We start from the raw sequence: 12,751 nt of genomic DNA, 5'->3' as shown, positions 1-12,751 counted from the left end.
GAATTAATATCGCATACTCTTATGAAGTCACGCATTAACAAGTCGGGAACTTTCTGGCTTCAGCTGCAGCAGCAGTGTTGCCTGGTTGGCGTTCATACTGGTACACGTGACGTCACACCCCCTGCAAGCGCTACAGGATTTATCCTCCCGAATATTGAACAGGTTCATTATCGCCGAGCTCCCCTTCCGAGCGGATCGCATCCCGACAAATCGTTCTTAACACTCCCCACACCACAGGAAAATCACACACATCCGACAATCGGGCCTTTGCTCCCGATTATCGGGACGAAAATCGGGACGAAAATCAACCCGACTATCTTGTAGTGTGTGCCCGCCTTTAGGGTTCTGAGACCGTCATTAAAAGATGTTCTCGACATGCATTTATTTGGTAGTTTTGGGAAAATGAAGAACAAAACAAAAGGAACACAGTAGATACACAAAGTGTAATATTAAGCAGTACATGCAATACTGTCAAAATCATGTTTTAGAGTAAGAGTTTCAATGAGCACCAAGAGCTGGAATCAGAAGATGTTCTGTCACTATTATATGAATTTAAATTGGGATTACCTTTACATCATGTTTTAGCCTAATGCCCGATTCACACGACAGGATTTTAAAATTCCTGAACCTTAAAAGTCTTGTTCTTCCTGGTAATAAGGAATTAACTTTTGACACGTTTTCTTTAAAGCGTTTTGGAAACAATCTATTACATATTTCTTTATTTTGCATTCAGAAATTACACGTTATAAATTGCAGGAATTTGATGGAATCAAGGAAACACTAAGTTTTTTCCTTGATGATGTAACGAGTTGAGAAGCACTGAAAACACTGGGTTTTATTCTTTTCACAACTGATTATGTCTAAACAGGATCAAATGAGATTAATAGGTGTACTTGCAGAGTTTCTCAACACCAGTTTGACTTTGTGTTTGTGATGAGCAGCTCTTCAAACCCTCTCGATGTTTCCAGCAGGGACAGTTTTTGTTCTTGTGCAAAATATGATCATCTTTATTTCACAGCAGTTACAGACCATTTCGAACCAATCATGACGAGCACTAAAAGCAAAGGCAACATGTCAGAACCTGATTCCCTCCGCACCCAACCCGGTGAAACACAGTGAAAGCTGCATGCTGATGTCTTTTCACTCAATCATCTTGAAACAGGAGATAAATCTTTCCATCGTATAGATATACAGTTACATGTACACCATCAACATACTATATACAAGCACACATATTGCAGTAAACATTTGAACACCGAGAGTACTGCCGAGTATCAAAAAGTTTTCTGTGCTCATCAATTCATCAAAAAAACACGTTTAACTCTCAAAATAACCTTTTATAGTGGATAAAGTTGTTAGAGTTCTGAATTTCAAAAACTAAATAGAAAGACTGATAACATTTATCACGTTTTTCTCTCTCATATCGGCGCTTTGTGACGCCGTACTACTACGATTTATTTGACCTCTTTAATCTAGCTTGAATTAAATTACACCTAATTAAGGACTTTGACCATTAGTTTAAGACCATTCTCACCTATTTTAGCCAGTTTTGCTCTTCCACCAGGACATTTACCTGTTCGCATGTGAAACATACTTTAGTGGATGAACTTTAATTTAGATTTTAAAATATTTATTCAGAAATAATTCATACTGCTCCAGCATAATAAAACCAAGCTGAACAGATCAGGGCTATGGAAGTATTACATTCAAAACATCTTCAAACTGAGCAGCAGTTCACTGAGGTGTAGCGACAGCGTCTGAGCCAAAGGTGTTATTTCAGTTTGATCTTAATCCTACAGACAGCTCCTGACTTTCCTCTTGTTTCAGTTCAAAATGAGTACGAGTATAATCTGAAAATATTCACATTTTATTTACTTAGATGAGCTTTCGATGAGTTTTTGTTTCAGAAGAATTAAAACTTCACTTATATTCATGTAAACTTGTCATAAAAGCAAAAATTAGTTAAATCATATGTGTTCTTAATTGACAGCAGCACAACAGAAGCCATTAGAGGAATGTGGAAAAGGATCACGAAGTACTGTATTTTCTCTTGATTGAACCCTTTTTAAAATTTAATTTGCGGAAGATTCTGGGGACCAACACCCACAGGAGCAGAATCGTCCTCACAATGTGCTGCGACTCTGCAGCTTTCAGTGCTTTTTCATGGAGTTGAGGATACGCAGCACGTACAGGAAGAGGTTGACGATGTCCAGGTAGAGGTTGATGGAAGCCAGGATGTGTTCCTCGGGGGAGAGCTGCTTCATCAGCAGGTGGGTGTCATAGATGATGAATCCACAGAAGACCAAAGCGCCGGCTCCGGCGACCAGCAGATCGGCACTGTCTGAGTGGAAGAAGAACTGGGGACAGAACGGGAGGCGGGACACTGAGCTTTTTGGGGCCGTTTTCACGTCTCAATATTAGAAAACATTCATCTTGTAAATCTGTCACACACAGTCCAGCTTGATCTCCAGTTATAATAGGACAGCACACCGATCGGAAAAAAAAACAACAATATAATAACGGATTAAAAATTATGTTATTTTAATGATGCAACCAAATCCCCCCAAAAAATGGCCAAGAGAAATAAACATTTGATGTTTTTTTTATCACCTCTACACTTACCCCCATGAAGCTTGTAACGATGAGGATCCAGAGGAGGGCAAACAATCTGAGGGATAGAGCAGGTCAGAGCTTAGATTTCTCCCCCCGAGGAAACGCGAGCGACAACAGTGATCTGTCTGACCTATCCGGGTTTAACACTCACAACTCGATTCTTACTGCAGGGCCAAAGTTTAATCTCTTAACATGAGATTAAAATGTTTTCTTAAGGCTTCACACGCCTTCACTTTGTGAAAAAAAGCTAAGTTAAGAGAGCTGGATGCTACCGGCTACCATGGATGCTCATGTTTAAACTGTTTATAGCAGCATTAAAACATGATCACACATTTTTGCACATGTGTATTTCTATTGATCATATTTAAGTATCTCTTCTTTTAAACGACCACTTTTAAATGGAGATTAAATAGTACTGAACAGATCAAACTAAGTTTTTAAATTGTGGTTAATTAAAGCTGAGATAGTGAGAACACATCTGTCAGCAGATCCTGATCTGACAGGGTCAAACCCAAAAGAAACATCTGTGGGCCAATACTACGACTCAGGATATTCTCTTATCGAGGTAATTTAGGGATTAACCCAGGGTTTCTCCATACTCTGACGCTGGTTCACTTCTTACCGGGATAAATCACCCCGGCAAATATACTGAACCTCTGTCCTGCTCTGGAGCAGGTTATGTTCTGGAGCAGAGATCAAAGAACATAAAAGCTCCGCATCCTAACCAATCAGATCTCCTGCAAAATGACCCGCCCATCCTTAGAGGATCCTGACTGGTGCTCTGTGAGTGGAGAACACCTTAGGAGAGGAAGAGTTTTTACGGAGAGATGCAATCCTCTCACCATATTAAAATAAAGGCTCGTCACTCAGGCTTTAAAGCATGTTTTTGTTCATGACTTGTTCCCAGGTCTATTCAGCTCCACGAGGGTGGATCTGAAATAATGAGCTTAATGGTCTCGCCTGACAAAACTGCTGAAACATGAATTTAGGGAATGTACAACTACTCGACAAGGTAAGGAATTAGAATTCCAACACAAAACTCCCTCAAAACGAGGGGCTGAGTCTCAAAGTAACTAAATTGAAAATATAAACTAAAGGAAGAGTACCGGGGAAGCTGCGCCCAAAATGTATGTGTCGTTATAAAGTGAAATTAAGTGATCAGAGTGCCGTCCCTGTTTGTTTGACGAATTAATATTGTTTAATCTGAAGAAGTCACACATGAACTACTGCTTTTACCCTGGTGGATGTGTTTGAATTCTTTGTGTTTTCTGAGAATAATTGCTCCTCCGTTACACGAGCTGCTCTGCAGGGCTTGTGATTGGTCAGACGCCGCCCCTTTCATATTTTCACTGATCCTGAAGTTGGAAACCCTGGGTTGAACTACTGAGTTCATAATCCGCTTTGCAGTAACGCTTATCGGGATCTCGAATGTCTGGGTAAGTTAACCAGGTAACGGACAGATATCCTGGGTATGTTACACCTGGTTCGGAGTATAGGCCTCTGATCTCTGACACTCACCCTGCTCCCATTTTACTGAAGTCTCTCTTGGACTGGAAGGTGTAGGCGGTTAGTCCAGCAAACACAGTAAAGGTGAGGAACAAGGCCTGCAGGATTGTGGAGTACTCATAGAAGGTCACTGTGGAGAGAGACGGTTAGAATAGTCTGCCAACAGCCCCAGAACACAAACTCTGAGTGAAGTACTTACAGGTTGTAGCCACAGAAACAGATTCCAGCAGAGTCTGGAAGGACACACCAAAAACATGAAGTCAAGATACTAATGTAGTAACGCCTTACAAGTATTACTTCAACCTGGAAAGAGAAGCAACTTACAAATGTGAGCAGTAGGTACAGGTTGACTGGATGTTGGTGTCTGTACACCGCCAGGGCCAGCAGAACTGCCAGAGAGAGCAGGGCCAGGACCAGAACCACCGCAGGACTGAGGAGGAAACCACAGAACAGTCAGGAAACATTTTGCTGCTGAGGGATCAATGGAAGCAGACCCCAGCGAGCTCAGCTGGTAGAGCATGAGACTCGCAATCTCAAGGTGGATGGATCACCGAAAGCTCAGAGAGGTGCCTTTGATCTATATGATCAAAGTTCTGATCTATATATCTGAATGAGGAGAAGTTCGGGTGGAACCGTTGTCTGGTGGTGGTTCTGGTCCAGTCCTTCAGCGGTGATGGTGGTGGGTTTAGTCCTCCTGTGGCAGAGCGGTTCCGGGGATGGATATCATGGCTTCTTTGATTATGTGCGACAGCTTTCGAACGGAGCAAAGTCCATTCATGGAATATTTAGTTTAGCTCACGATGACCAGGAAATAATGAAAGAATGAACTGTACAAAAAAAATAAAGTAGTTAGAGTAGCAGCAGGAAGTCCTCTAGTGCACCCGCCAGCAGGGAGGATCAGTTGCCAGGACTGTTTCAAAACATCAAAGCTCAAATGAAAGAGACTCGTCCATCCATTTGCTGTGCACCAGGTTTCTGATTGCAGTTTTAGTACTTTAATAGCACAGTACACTGGATCAGCTTACATGTTTTGGAAAAGTTTATTTTATTTAACTGCACAGCCGAAACCGACATTTTACCAAGTTGATTGAAATTTATAGTGACACAAATATAGCCTGTAATAACATTATCATACTGATTTTTATGTTATTATCTTCATATACCTGCTGCTTTAAAACATTTTACTTGCTGAGTGTTCATCTTTTCTATTGAATTTTTTTGCTTCTTTTATCTCTCTGCTTCTGTATCAATGTGAATTTCCCTGTTGTGGGATGAATAAAGTACAATCCCAACAATCAACTCTAATTCTAAGTAAATAAAAGTTTATTGTAGTCAAGACTAAACCCTTTGACCGGCAATACTGGTTGAGAAAGAAAAGTATTCAGTGTAAGGTTGTTCTTAAAGCTGGGATCATCTCATTTCATGACTGTCTGAATGTTGTTCCATCCTCACCTGTTGTGGACAAATTCCTTGATGGTTTGAGAGAACATGAAGAGAGCAGAGGTGGCGGTGGTTAGGATGATCTGCAGGCTGAGCAGGGTGTACACCTTCCTCAGGAAATCTGATCAGCAAGAGACGCAGCAGTGAGAAACTCTCCGAGACGTGTCCACATGTGGTGAACAAACATAAAAACATCACACCACCACAACCATCAGCATCATATGAAGAGCATGTGCAAGACGCCACAGACCAACAATCAGCCAGAGAGGGTTCATTCTCGCAAAACCTTGTGAAATGCAAAAAAAAAACACCAAAAAAACCAACTTATTGGCTGGTCCTTCTTAGGGCACATTCACACTGCAGGGAAATGCGACCCAGTTCAGTGCAGTACACACTTTGTTTGTGTGTGTTAATGTGCAGTATACACTTTGTTTGTTAAGTGTGTGTTAATGTGCAGTATACACTTTGTTTGTTAAGTGTGTGTTAATGTGCAGTATACACTTTGTTTGTTAAGTGTGTGTTAATGTGCAGTATACACTTTGTTTAGGTGTGTTAATGTGCAGTATACACTTTGTTTGTTAAGTGTGTGTTAATGTGCAGTATACACTTTGTTTAGGTGTGTTAATGTGCAGTATACACTTTGTTTGTTAAGTGTGTGTTAATGTGCAGTATACACTTTGTTTGTTAAGTGTGTGTTAATGTGCAGTATACACTTTGTTTGTTAAGTGTGTGTTAATGTGCAGTATACACTTTGTTTGTTAAGTGTGTGTTAACGTGCAGTATACACACTGTTTAGGTGTGTTAATGTGCAGTATACACTTTGTTTGTTAAGTGTGTGTTAATGTGCAGTATACACACTGTTTAGGTGTGTTAATGTGCAGTATACACACTGTTTAGGTGTGTTAATGTGCAGTACACACTTTGTTTGTTAAGTGTGTGTTAATGTGCAGTATACACACTGTTTAGTGTGTGTTAATGTGCAGTACACACTTTGTGTGCATTTATGTGCAGTATACACTTTGTTTAGGTGTGTTAATGTGCAGTATACACTTTGTTTAGGTGTGTTAATGTGCAGTATACACTTTGTTTAGGTGTGTTAATGTGCAGTATACACTTTGTTTAGATGTGTTCATGTGTTTTACTGGGCTATCTTTCATGTGAAATTGATTGACAGTGTTTTATAATTCCTGTGAAATGGGTGCAGTCAGTAAATTCTGAATTTCTTCAGCGAGACAGATATTGTAATGTCTCGTGGATGTAATTTCCAGCGATATACGAGCAGAATCGCTGTATTGTGATAATACTGTTACTGTGGGCAAATATGTTACTGGCTATACTCAGCCATAGTAATGGTTATAATAATAATATAAGAATCCAGTAAATATAATACAATAATAAAAACTATAATAATAATAAACAGCATCAGATAATTATAATAAGGTAATATAATCTAATAATATAGCAATAATAATAGTACAATGAGAATACCAGTAAATATAAAATAATAATATGACAATATAATAATTGTAAGAATAGCAATAACAATAATACTGTAGTAGTACAATCATACAATAATAATTGTCAAATGCAATGTATAGCCATAAGCAATAATGTCAATAAAAACCTGATCTCACATATATATATATATATATATATATATCATGTCTGACTCTTGTTATAAACAAACTCCGTGAAAATTTTCACGATGACCGATTTATTTTGAAAATACTGGGTATCAACGATAACATGAAAGCACTGTAAGCTACGTTTTGCAATCGTCTCATCTCCACACACAGCAGAACAAACTACCGAAACACTGACTAAGGAGAAAATCCTTCACTTCGTGCGACGCTTATATTGAGCATTGACAGTGTGGATGCCATAAAAACAGAAGGATGACGTGATCAACAACGCAGGCCGTGCGGATTCTGGCAGCCGGGCTGTTTTTGGCACGACACCGTCTCGTCTGGTTCTGGAACTCACCCATCCGGATCTGGATGCTGGCTGTCGCCACGTTGGTTCCATAGTTAAAGTCGTCTTCAATCGAGGACCTGGGGTACTTCTCGGTGCTCATGGTGCCGATCGGATGTTTTGGTGTTTATTTTTCTGAAAAGGAGCAGCGCCGGTGTAAATACCAGATCTGTCAGGGCTACACAATCTGTCCGGGGCGGGGCGTGCGCATGCGCCTGTGAGGTACCAGTTCTGTCCGGGGCGGGACTTGTACTCGCGCCTTCTGATGACGTTTGACATTATGATTGGCTGTGATGACGTGTTAGCTATCGTTAGCTTTTACAGTTAGCGTCTTAGCTTCGTTGGAAGCTAATGTGTGACGCAACGAGTAGTTTTATGCCCCGAAGCGGCAGGGCCCTGTCTGGTTTAACTTCAGGAGGGACTGAAGGTGTCTGGTTTAACTTCAGGAGGGACTGAAGGTGTCTGGTTTAACTTCAGGAGAGTGTAGAAACTGAAGGTGTCTGGTTTAACTTCAGGAGGGACTGAAGGTGTCTGGTTTAACTTCAGGAGAGTGTAGAAACTGAAGGTGTCTGGTTTAACTTCAGGAGACACTGAAGGTGTTTGGTTTAACTTCAGGAGGGACTGAAGGTGTCTGGTTTAACTTCAGGGGGGACTGAAGGTGTCTGGTTTAACTTCAGGGGGGACTGAAAGTGTCTGGTTTAACTTCAGGAGGGACTGAAGGTGTCTGGTTTAACTTCAGGGGGGACTGAAGGTGTTTGGTTTAACTTCAGGAGGGACTGAAGGTGTCTGGTTTAACTTCAGGGGGGACTGAATGTGTCTGGTTTAACTTCAGGAGAGTGTAGAAACTGAAGGTGTCTGGTTTAACTTCAGGAGGGACTGAAGGTGTCTGGTTTAACTTCAGGGGGGACTGAAGGTGTCTGGTTTAACTTCAGGGGGGACTGAAAGTGTCTGGTTTAACTTCAGGAGGGACTGAAGGTGTCTGGTTTAACTTCAGGGGGGACTGAAGGTGTCTGGTTTAACTTCAGGAGAGTGTAGAAACTGAAGGTGTCTGGTTTAACTTCAGGAGGGACTGAAGGTGTCTGGTTTAACTTCAGGGGGGACTGAAGGTGTCTGGTTTAACTTCAGGGGGGACTGAAAGTGTCTGGTTTAACTTCAGGAGGGACTGAAGGTGTCTGGTTTAACTTCAGGAGGGACTGAAGGTGTCTGGTTTAACTTCAGGAGGGACTGAAGGTGTCTGGTTTAACTTCAGGAGAGTGTAGAAACTGAAGGTGTCTGGTTTAACTTCAGGAGGGACTGAAGGTGTCTGGTTTAACTTCAGGGGGGACTGAAAGTGTCTGGTTTAACTTCAGGAGGGACTGAAGGTGTCTGGTTTAACTTCAGGGGGGACTGAAGGTGTTTGGTTTAACTTCAGGAGAGTGTAGAAACTGAAGGTGTCTGGTTTAACTTCAGGAGGGACTGAAGGTGTCTGGTTTAACTTCAGGAGAGTGTAGAAACTGAAGGTGTCTGGTTTAACTTCAGGAGGGACTGAAGGTGTCTGGTTTAACTTCAGGGGGGACTGAAGGTGTTTGGTTTAACTTCAGGAGGGACTGAAGGTGTCTGGTTTAACTTCAGGAGAGTGTAGAAACTGAAGGTGTCTGGTTTAACTTCAGGAGGGACTGAAGGTGTCTGGTTTAACTTCAGGAGAGTGTAGAAACTGAAGGTGTCTGGTTTAACTTCAGGAGACACTGAAGGTGTTTGGTTTAACTTCAGGAGGGACTGAAGGTGTCTGGTTTAACTTCAGGGGGGACTGAAGGTGTCTGGTTTAACTTCAGGGGGGACTGAAAGTGTCTGGTTTAACTTCAGGGGGGACTGAAAGTGTCTGGTTTAACTTCAGGGGGGACTGAAGGTGTCTGGTTTAACTTCAGGGGGGACTGAAAGTGTCTGGTTTAACTTCAGGAGGGACTGAAGGTGTCTGGTTTAACTTCAGGGGGGACTGAAGGTGTCTGGTTTAACTTCAGGAGAGTGTAGAAACTGAAGGTGTCTGGTTTAACTTCAGGAGGGACTGAAGGTGTCTGGTTTAACTTCAGGGGGGACTGAAGGTGTCTGGTTTAACTTCAGGGGGGACTGAAAGTGTCTGGTTTAACTTCAGGAGGGACTGAAGGTGTCTGGTTTAACTTCAGGGGGGACTGAAGGTGTCTGGTTTAACTTCAGGGGGGACTGAAGGTGTCTGGTTTAACTTCAGGGGGGACTGAAAGTGTCTGGTTTAACTTCAGGAGGGACTGAAGGTGTCTGGTTTAACTTCAGGGGGGACTGAAGGTGTCTGGTTTAACTTCAGGGGGGACTGAAAGTGTCTGGTTTAACTTCAGGAGGGACTGAAGGTGTCTGGTTTAACTTCAGGGGGGACTGAAGGTGTCTGGTTTAACTTCAGGAGAGTGTAGAAACTGAAGGTGTCTGGTTTAACTTCAGGGGGGACTGAAGGTGTCTGGTTTAACTTCAGGGGGGACTGAAAGTGTCTGGTTTAACTTCAGGGGGGACTGAAGGTGTCTGGTTTAACTTCAGGAGAGACTGAAGGTGTCTGGTTTAACTTCAGGAGAGACTGAAGGTGTCTGGTTTAACTTCAGGGGGGACTGAAGGTGTCTGGTTTAACTTCAGGGGGGACTGAAGGTGTCTGGTTTAACTTCAGGAGAGTGTAGAAACCGAAGGTGTCTGGTGGAGCTTCGTCTGATTTTCATGACGTGCCTTTTTTTTTTTTTTTTTTTTTTGCCCCTCTTCCTTTTACATTTCCCTTCCAAGTACTTTCCAAGTGTTTTTTGAGCATCAACCACATTTCCTCAACATAACCTATATGATTATGTAATTGATTATATAATATTGGATTTTGGGGGGGGTTCTGTGTAAAGGGCTTTCAATTGGGGCGATCGTGGGTCAGTGGTGAATGAATAATGGTCTCTGTATGCGCTTTGAGTCAGCTCGAAAAAAGCACTATATACATCCAAGTCATTATTAATTGCCCTGTGTATGAAATCTCTGAAATCTAAATGGCCGCACTACTTGTACACAACAAGCAATAATTAGCAGCTACCAGTATTCACTTAATGCTGTAAAGACATGTGATGGTTGAAAGTGACATTCAGTCTATTTCTCATACCTCAAGCAGGTGAAACCTGATAACCTGAGTGGTTTCCAAGACTGAAGATAAATATTGTGGCCTTACTGATGAAGCTTTATGATGTCATATTATGACAATTATGGTGTCAAATGGCCACGAATCCCGGTTTGTTTGTAATATATCAGGATAACTTGTGGCTGATATGTTTGAAATATATTTTGACAAGTAAGAGAGTGAAAATAACAATCTATTTAGAAAAAGTAACATGTTAAAAAGAAATGTACAGATATAATGTCGAGATGTGTCACTGTTTTCATTACATTACCAAACACACACACAATATTATAATACTGGAGATAGCTACAAATAATATCATAATAATGCGACGGCGGCGCAAGTTAGTGACGTCAGCCATGGTGGGGAAAGAACTACAAGTTTCTGAAAATGGACTACAAAAGGCGCATTTGTGTTTTATACGATTTAAAGTTGTTCAAGGCAGATTATTGCTTTGGTAACTTACATGATCTGCTCCCTTTTTCTGACATCGTGAGTTTCCCCGAACGCTCCGATGTGTGGGTTCCTTTAAATGTTGTCGCTGCAAGGAATTGTGGGGGAACATGAGCTGGTCTCCTTTGCGAAAGGATGCATCAGTGGTTCCTAGGCTAAAAGAGGCTCTAAAGGAAGTAACGAGCCTCCTTTCCTTTGCTTATTCGGAATAAAGACCGTCCTTATCATGGCCGCTATAAATAAATAAACTGGCCAGATAAGCAGTTCTTATGTTCAGCCACTAGATGGAGCTCGAGTCAATGTAATGAGGAGATCAAGCTCCAGGTAATGAGGTCAGGTGAGGACAGAGAGCAGACAGAGCTGTGATCTTGTCAGTGTGACAGAGGGTCCGATGTAAAGTTTATTCATTGTTTTGAATTATTGAAATTTAACATTAAATAAAATGACTCCATGATGCATTCAGGGTCAGCACATTAAACTACTATTAGCGTAAATAAAATGACTCCATGATGCATTCAGGGTCAGCACATTAAACTACTATTAGCGTAAATAAAATGACTTCATGATGCATTTAAATGTACCATTAAACATTTGAAATGTCACTCTAGCCCAAATAAAGTACATAAACAACAAACAAAGCCAGTATCTGAGAGGAACATAGCAACCCAGACCCAGAACATTCTTCCACCTCTGGTTGAACCTCTCAGCTCTCTTTATTCTGATATGATCTACCAAAACACCTGGTTCTCAGTACTGCCCCCTGGAGGTTCCTTGGTTTTCTACAGAGCACCTGGTTCTCAGTGCCGCCCCCTGGAGGTTCCTAGGTTTTCTCCGTAACAGGAGAGGAGGTAGTACATTGATAAGTTAGTACGAGTTAGTGCGTCTCAGAGGGGAGACGCGAGCCAAAAAGGAGAGAGTGCCCTTTAAAAGATATAAGAGACCCCCCCCCCAAAAAAAAAAAGTCATAATAATCCAGCCTGTTAAAGCCTTGATGCCTTTCTATGTAAGCAATCATTTCTGTTTCTTGTTTTTGCAGGAGAGTTCCTCAGCGCATTACGAAAGGAGAAATATGCTCTGGGAATTATCACCTTGTTCCCAACAGCTCTCGTTAACAGTGACGTTGTGGATGATATGCCAGTGTTCAATAAGATTAAACATTTGTCTCAGAAGGGAAATTTATTTTCTTGTCTCAGAAACAAGACCACATTTGTAGAGCATGCTTGCTTTTTGTGGAGTTGAAAATGCTGGTGATGTTTCAGTCATATCACCTAATGACTTAAGATACTTGAAGAGCTGCTTTGTGTGAGGTAAGGAGTTTAAACTACCTCGGGTTACGCAAACTGTTGTACAGGGTGAGAGGCCCTCGCTTCAATGGAAAAATAAAGGCTGTTTTCCACTGCGGTTATTTTTGGAGTCGTCATTGCATGTGGGTCCAGTCTGTTAAATGTGTTTTATTCCATAAGGCATTGCACACTGTATTAGTATTATAATATACACTCCTCAAGTGTAGAATGTACACCATTAAGTGTGACTTAAACAACTGGGCAGTGTTGATTAGTTACTCCATCAGTATCTAGTGAGTGATTTAGTGTATTTTCATCAATACTGATCAAACTTAACACGGGG

General features: G+C 41.4%; 1 protein-coding gene across 1 annotated transcript; it reads right to left on the bottom strand.

Moving 5' to 3' along the window:
* Positions 1-365: 365 nt before the first annotated feature.
* tmbim4 (transmembrane BAX inhibitor motif containing 4) lies at positions 366-11,379 on the bottom strand. The gene is made up of 8 exons (XM_080492399.1): positions 11,139-11,379; positions 7,543-7,665; positions 5,572-5,680; positions 4,444-4,549; positions 4,319-4,352; positions 4,132-4,249; positions 2,623-2,668; positions 366-2,357 (listed from the first exon to the last, which is right to left on the bottom strand). Exons 2-8 carry the CDS (start codon positions 7,631-7,633, stop codon positions 2,151-2,153), a joined length of 711 nt encoding a protein of 236 aa, XP_080348525.1. The 5' UTR covers positions 7,634-7,665; positions 11,139-11,379; the 3' UTR covers positions 366-2,150.
* Positions 11,380-12,751: the final 1,372 nt, after the last annotated feature.

This window comes from Lipophrys pholis (assembly GCF_963383615.2).
Source record: "Lipophrys pholis genome assembly, chromosome: 22".
In the NCBI taxonomy this organism is placed as follows: domain Eukaryota; kingdom Metazoa; phylum Chordata; class Actinopteri; order Blenniiformes; family Blenniidae; genus Lipophrys; species Lipophrys pholis.
The sequence above is the reverse complement of the archived record's forward strand: the minus strand, read 5'-3'. Positions and strand labels throughout refer to the sequence as shown.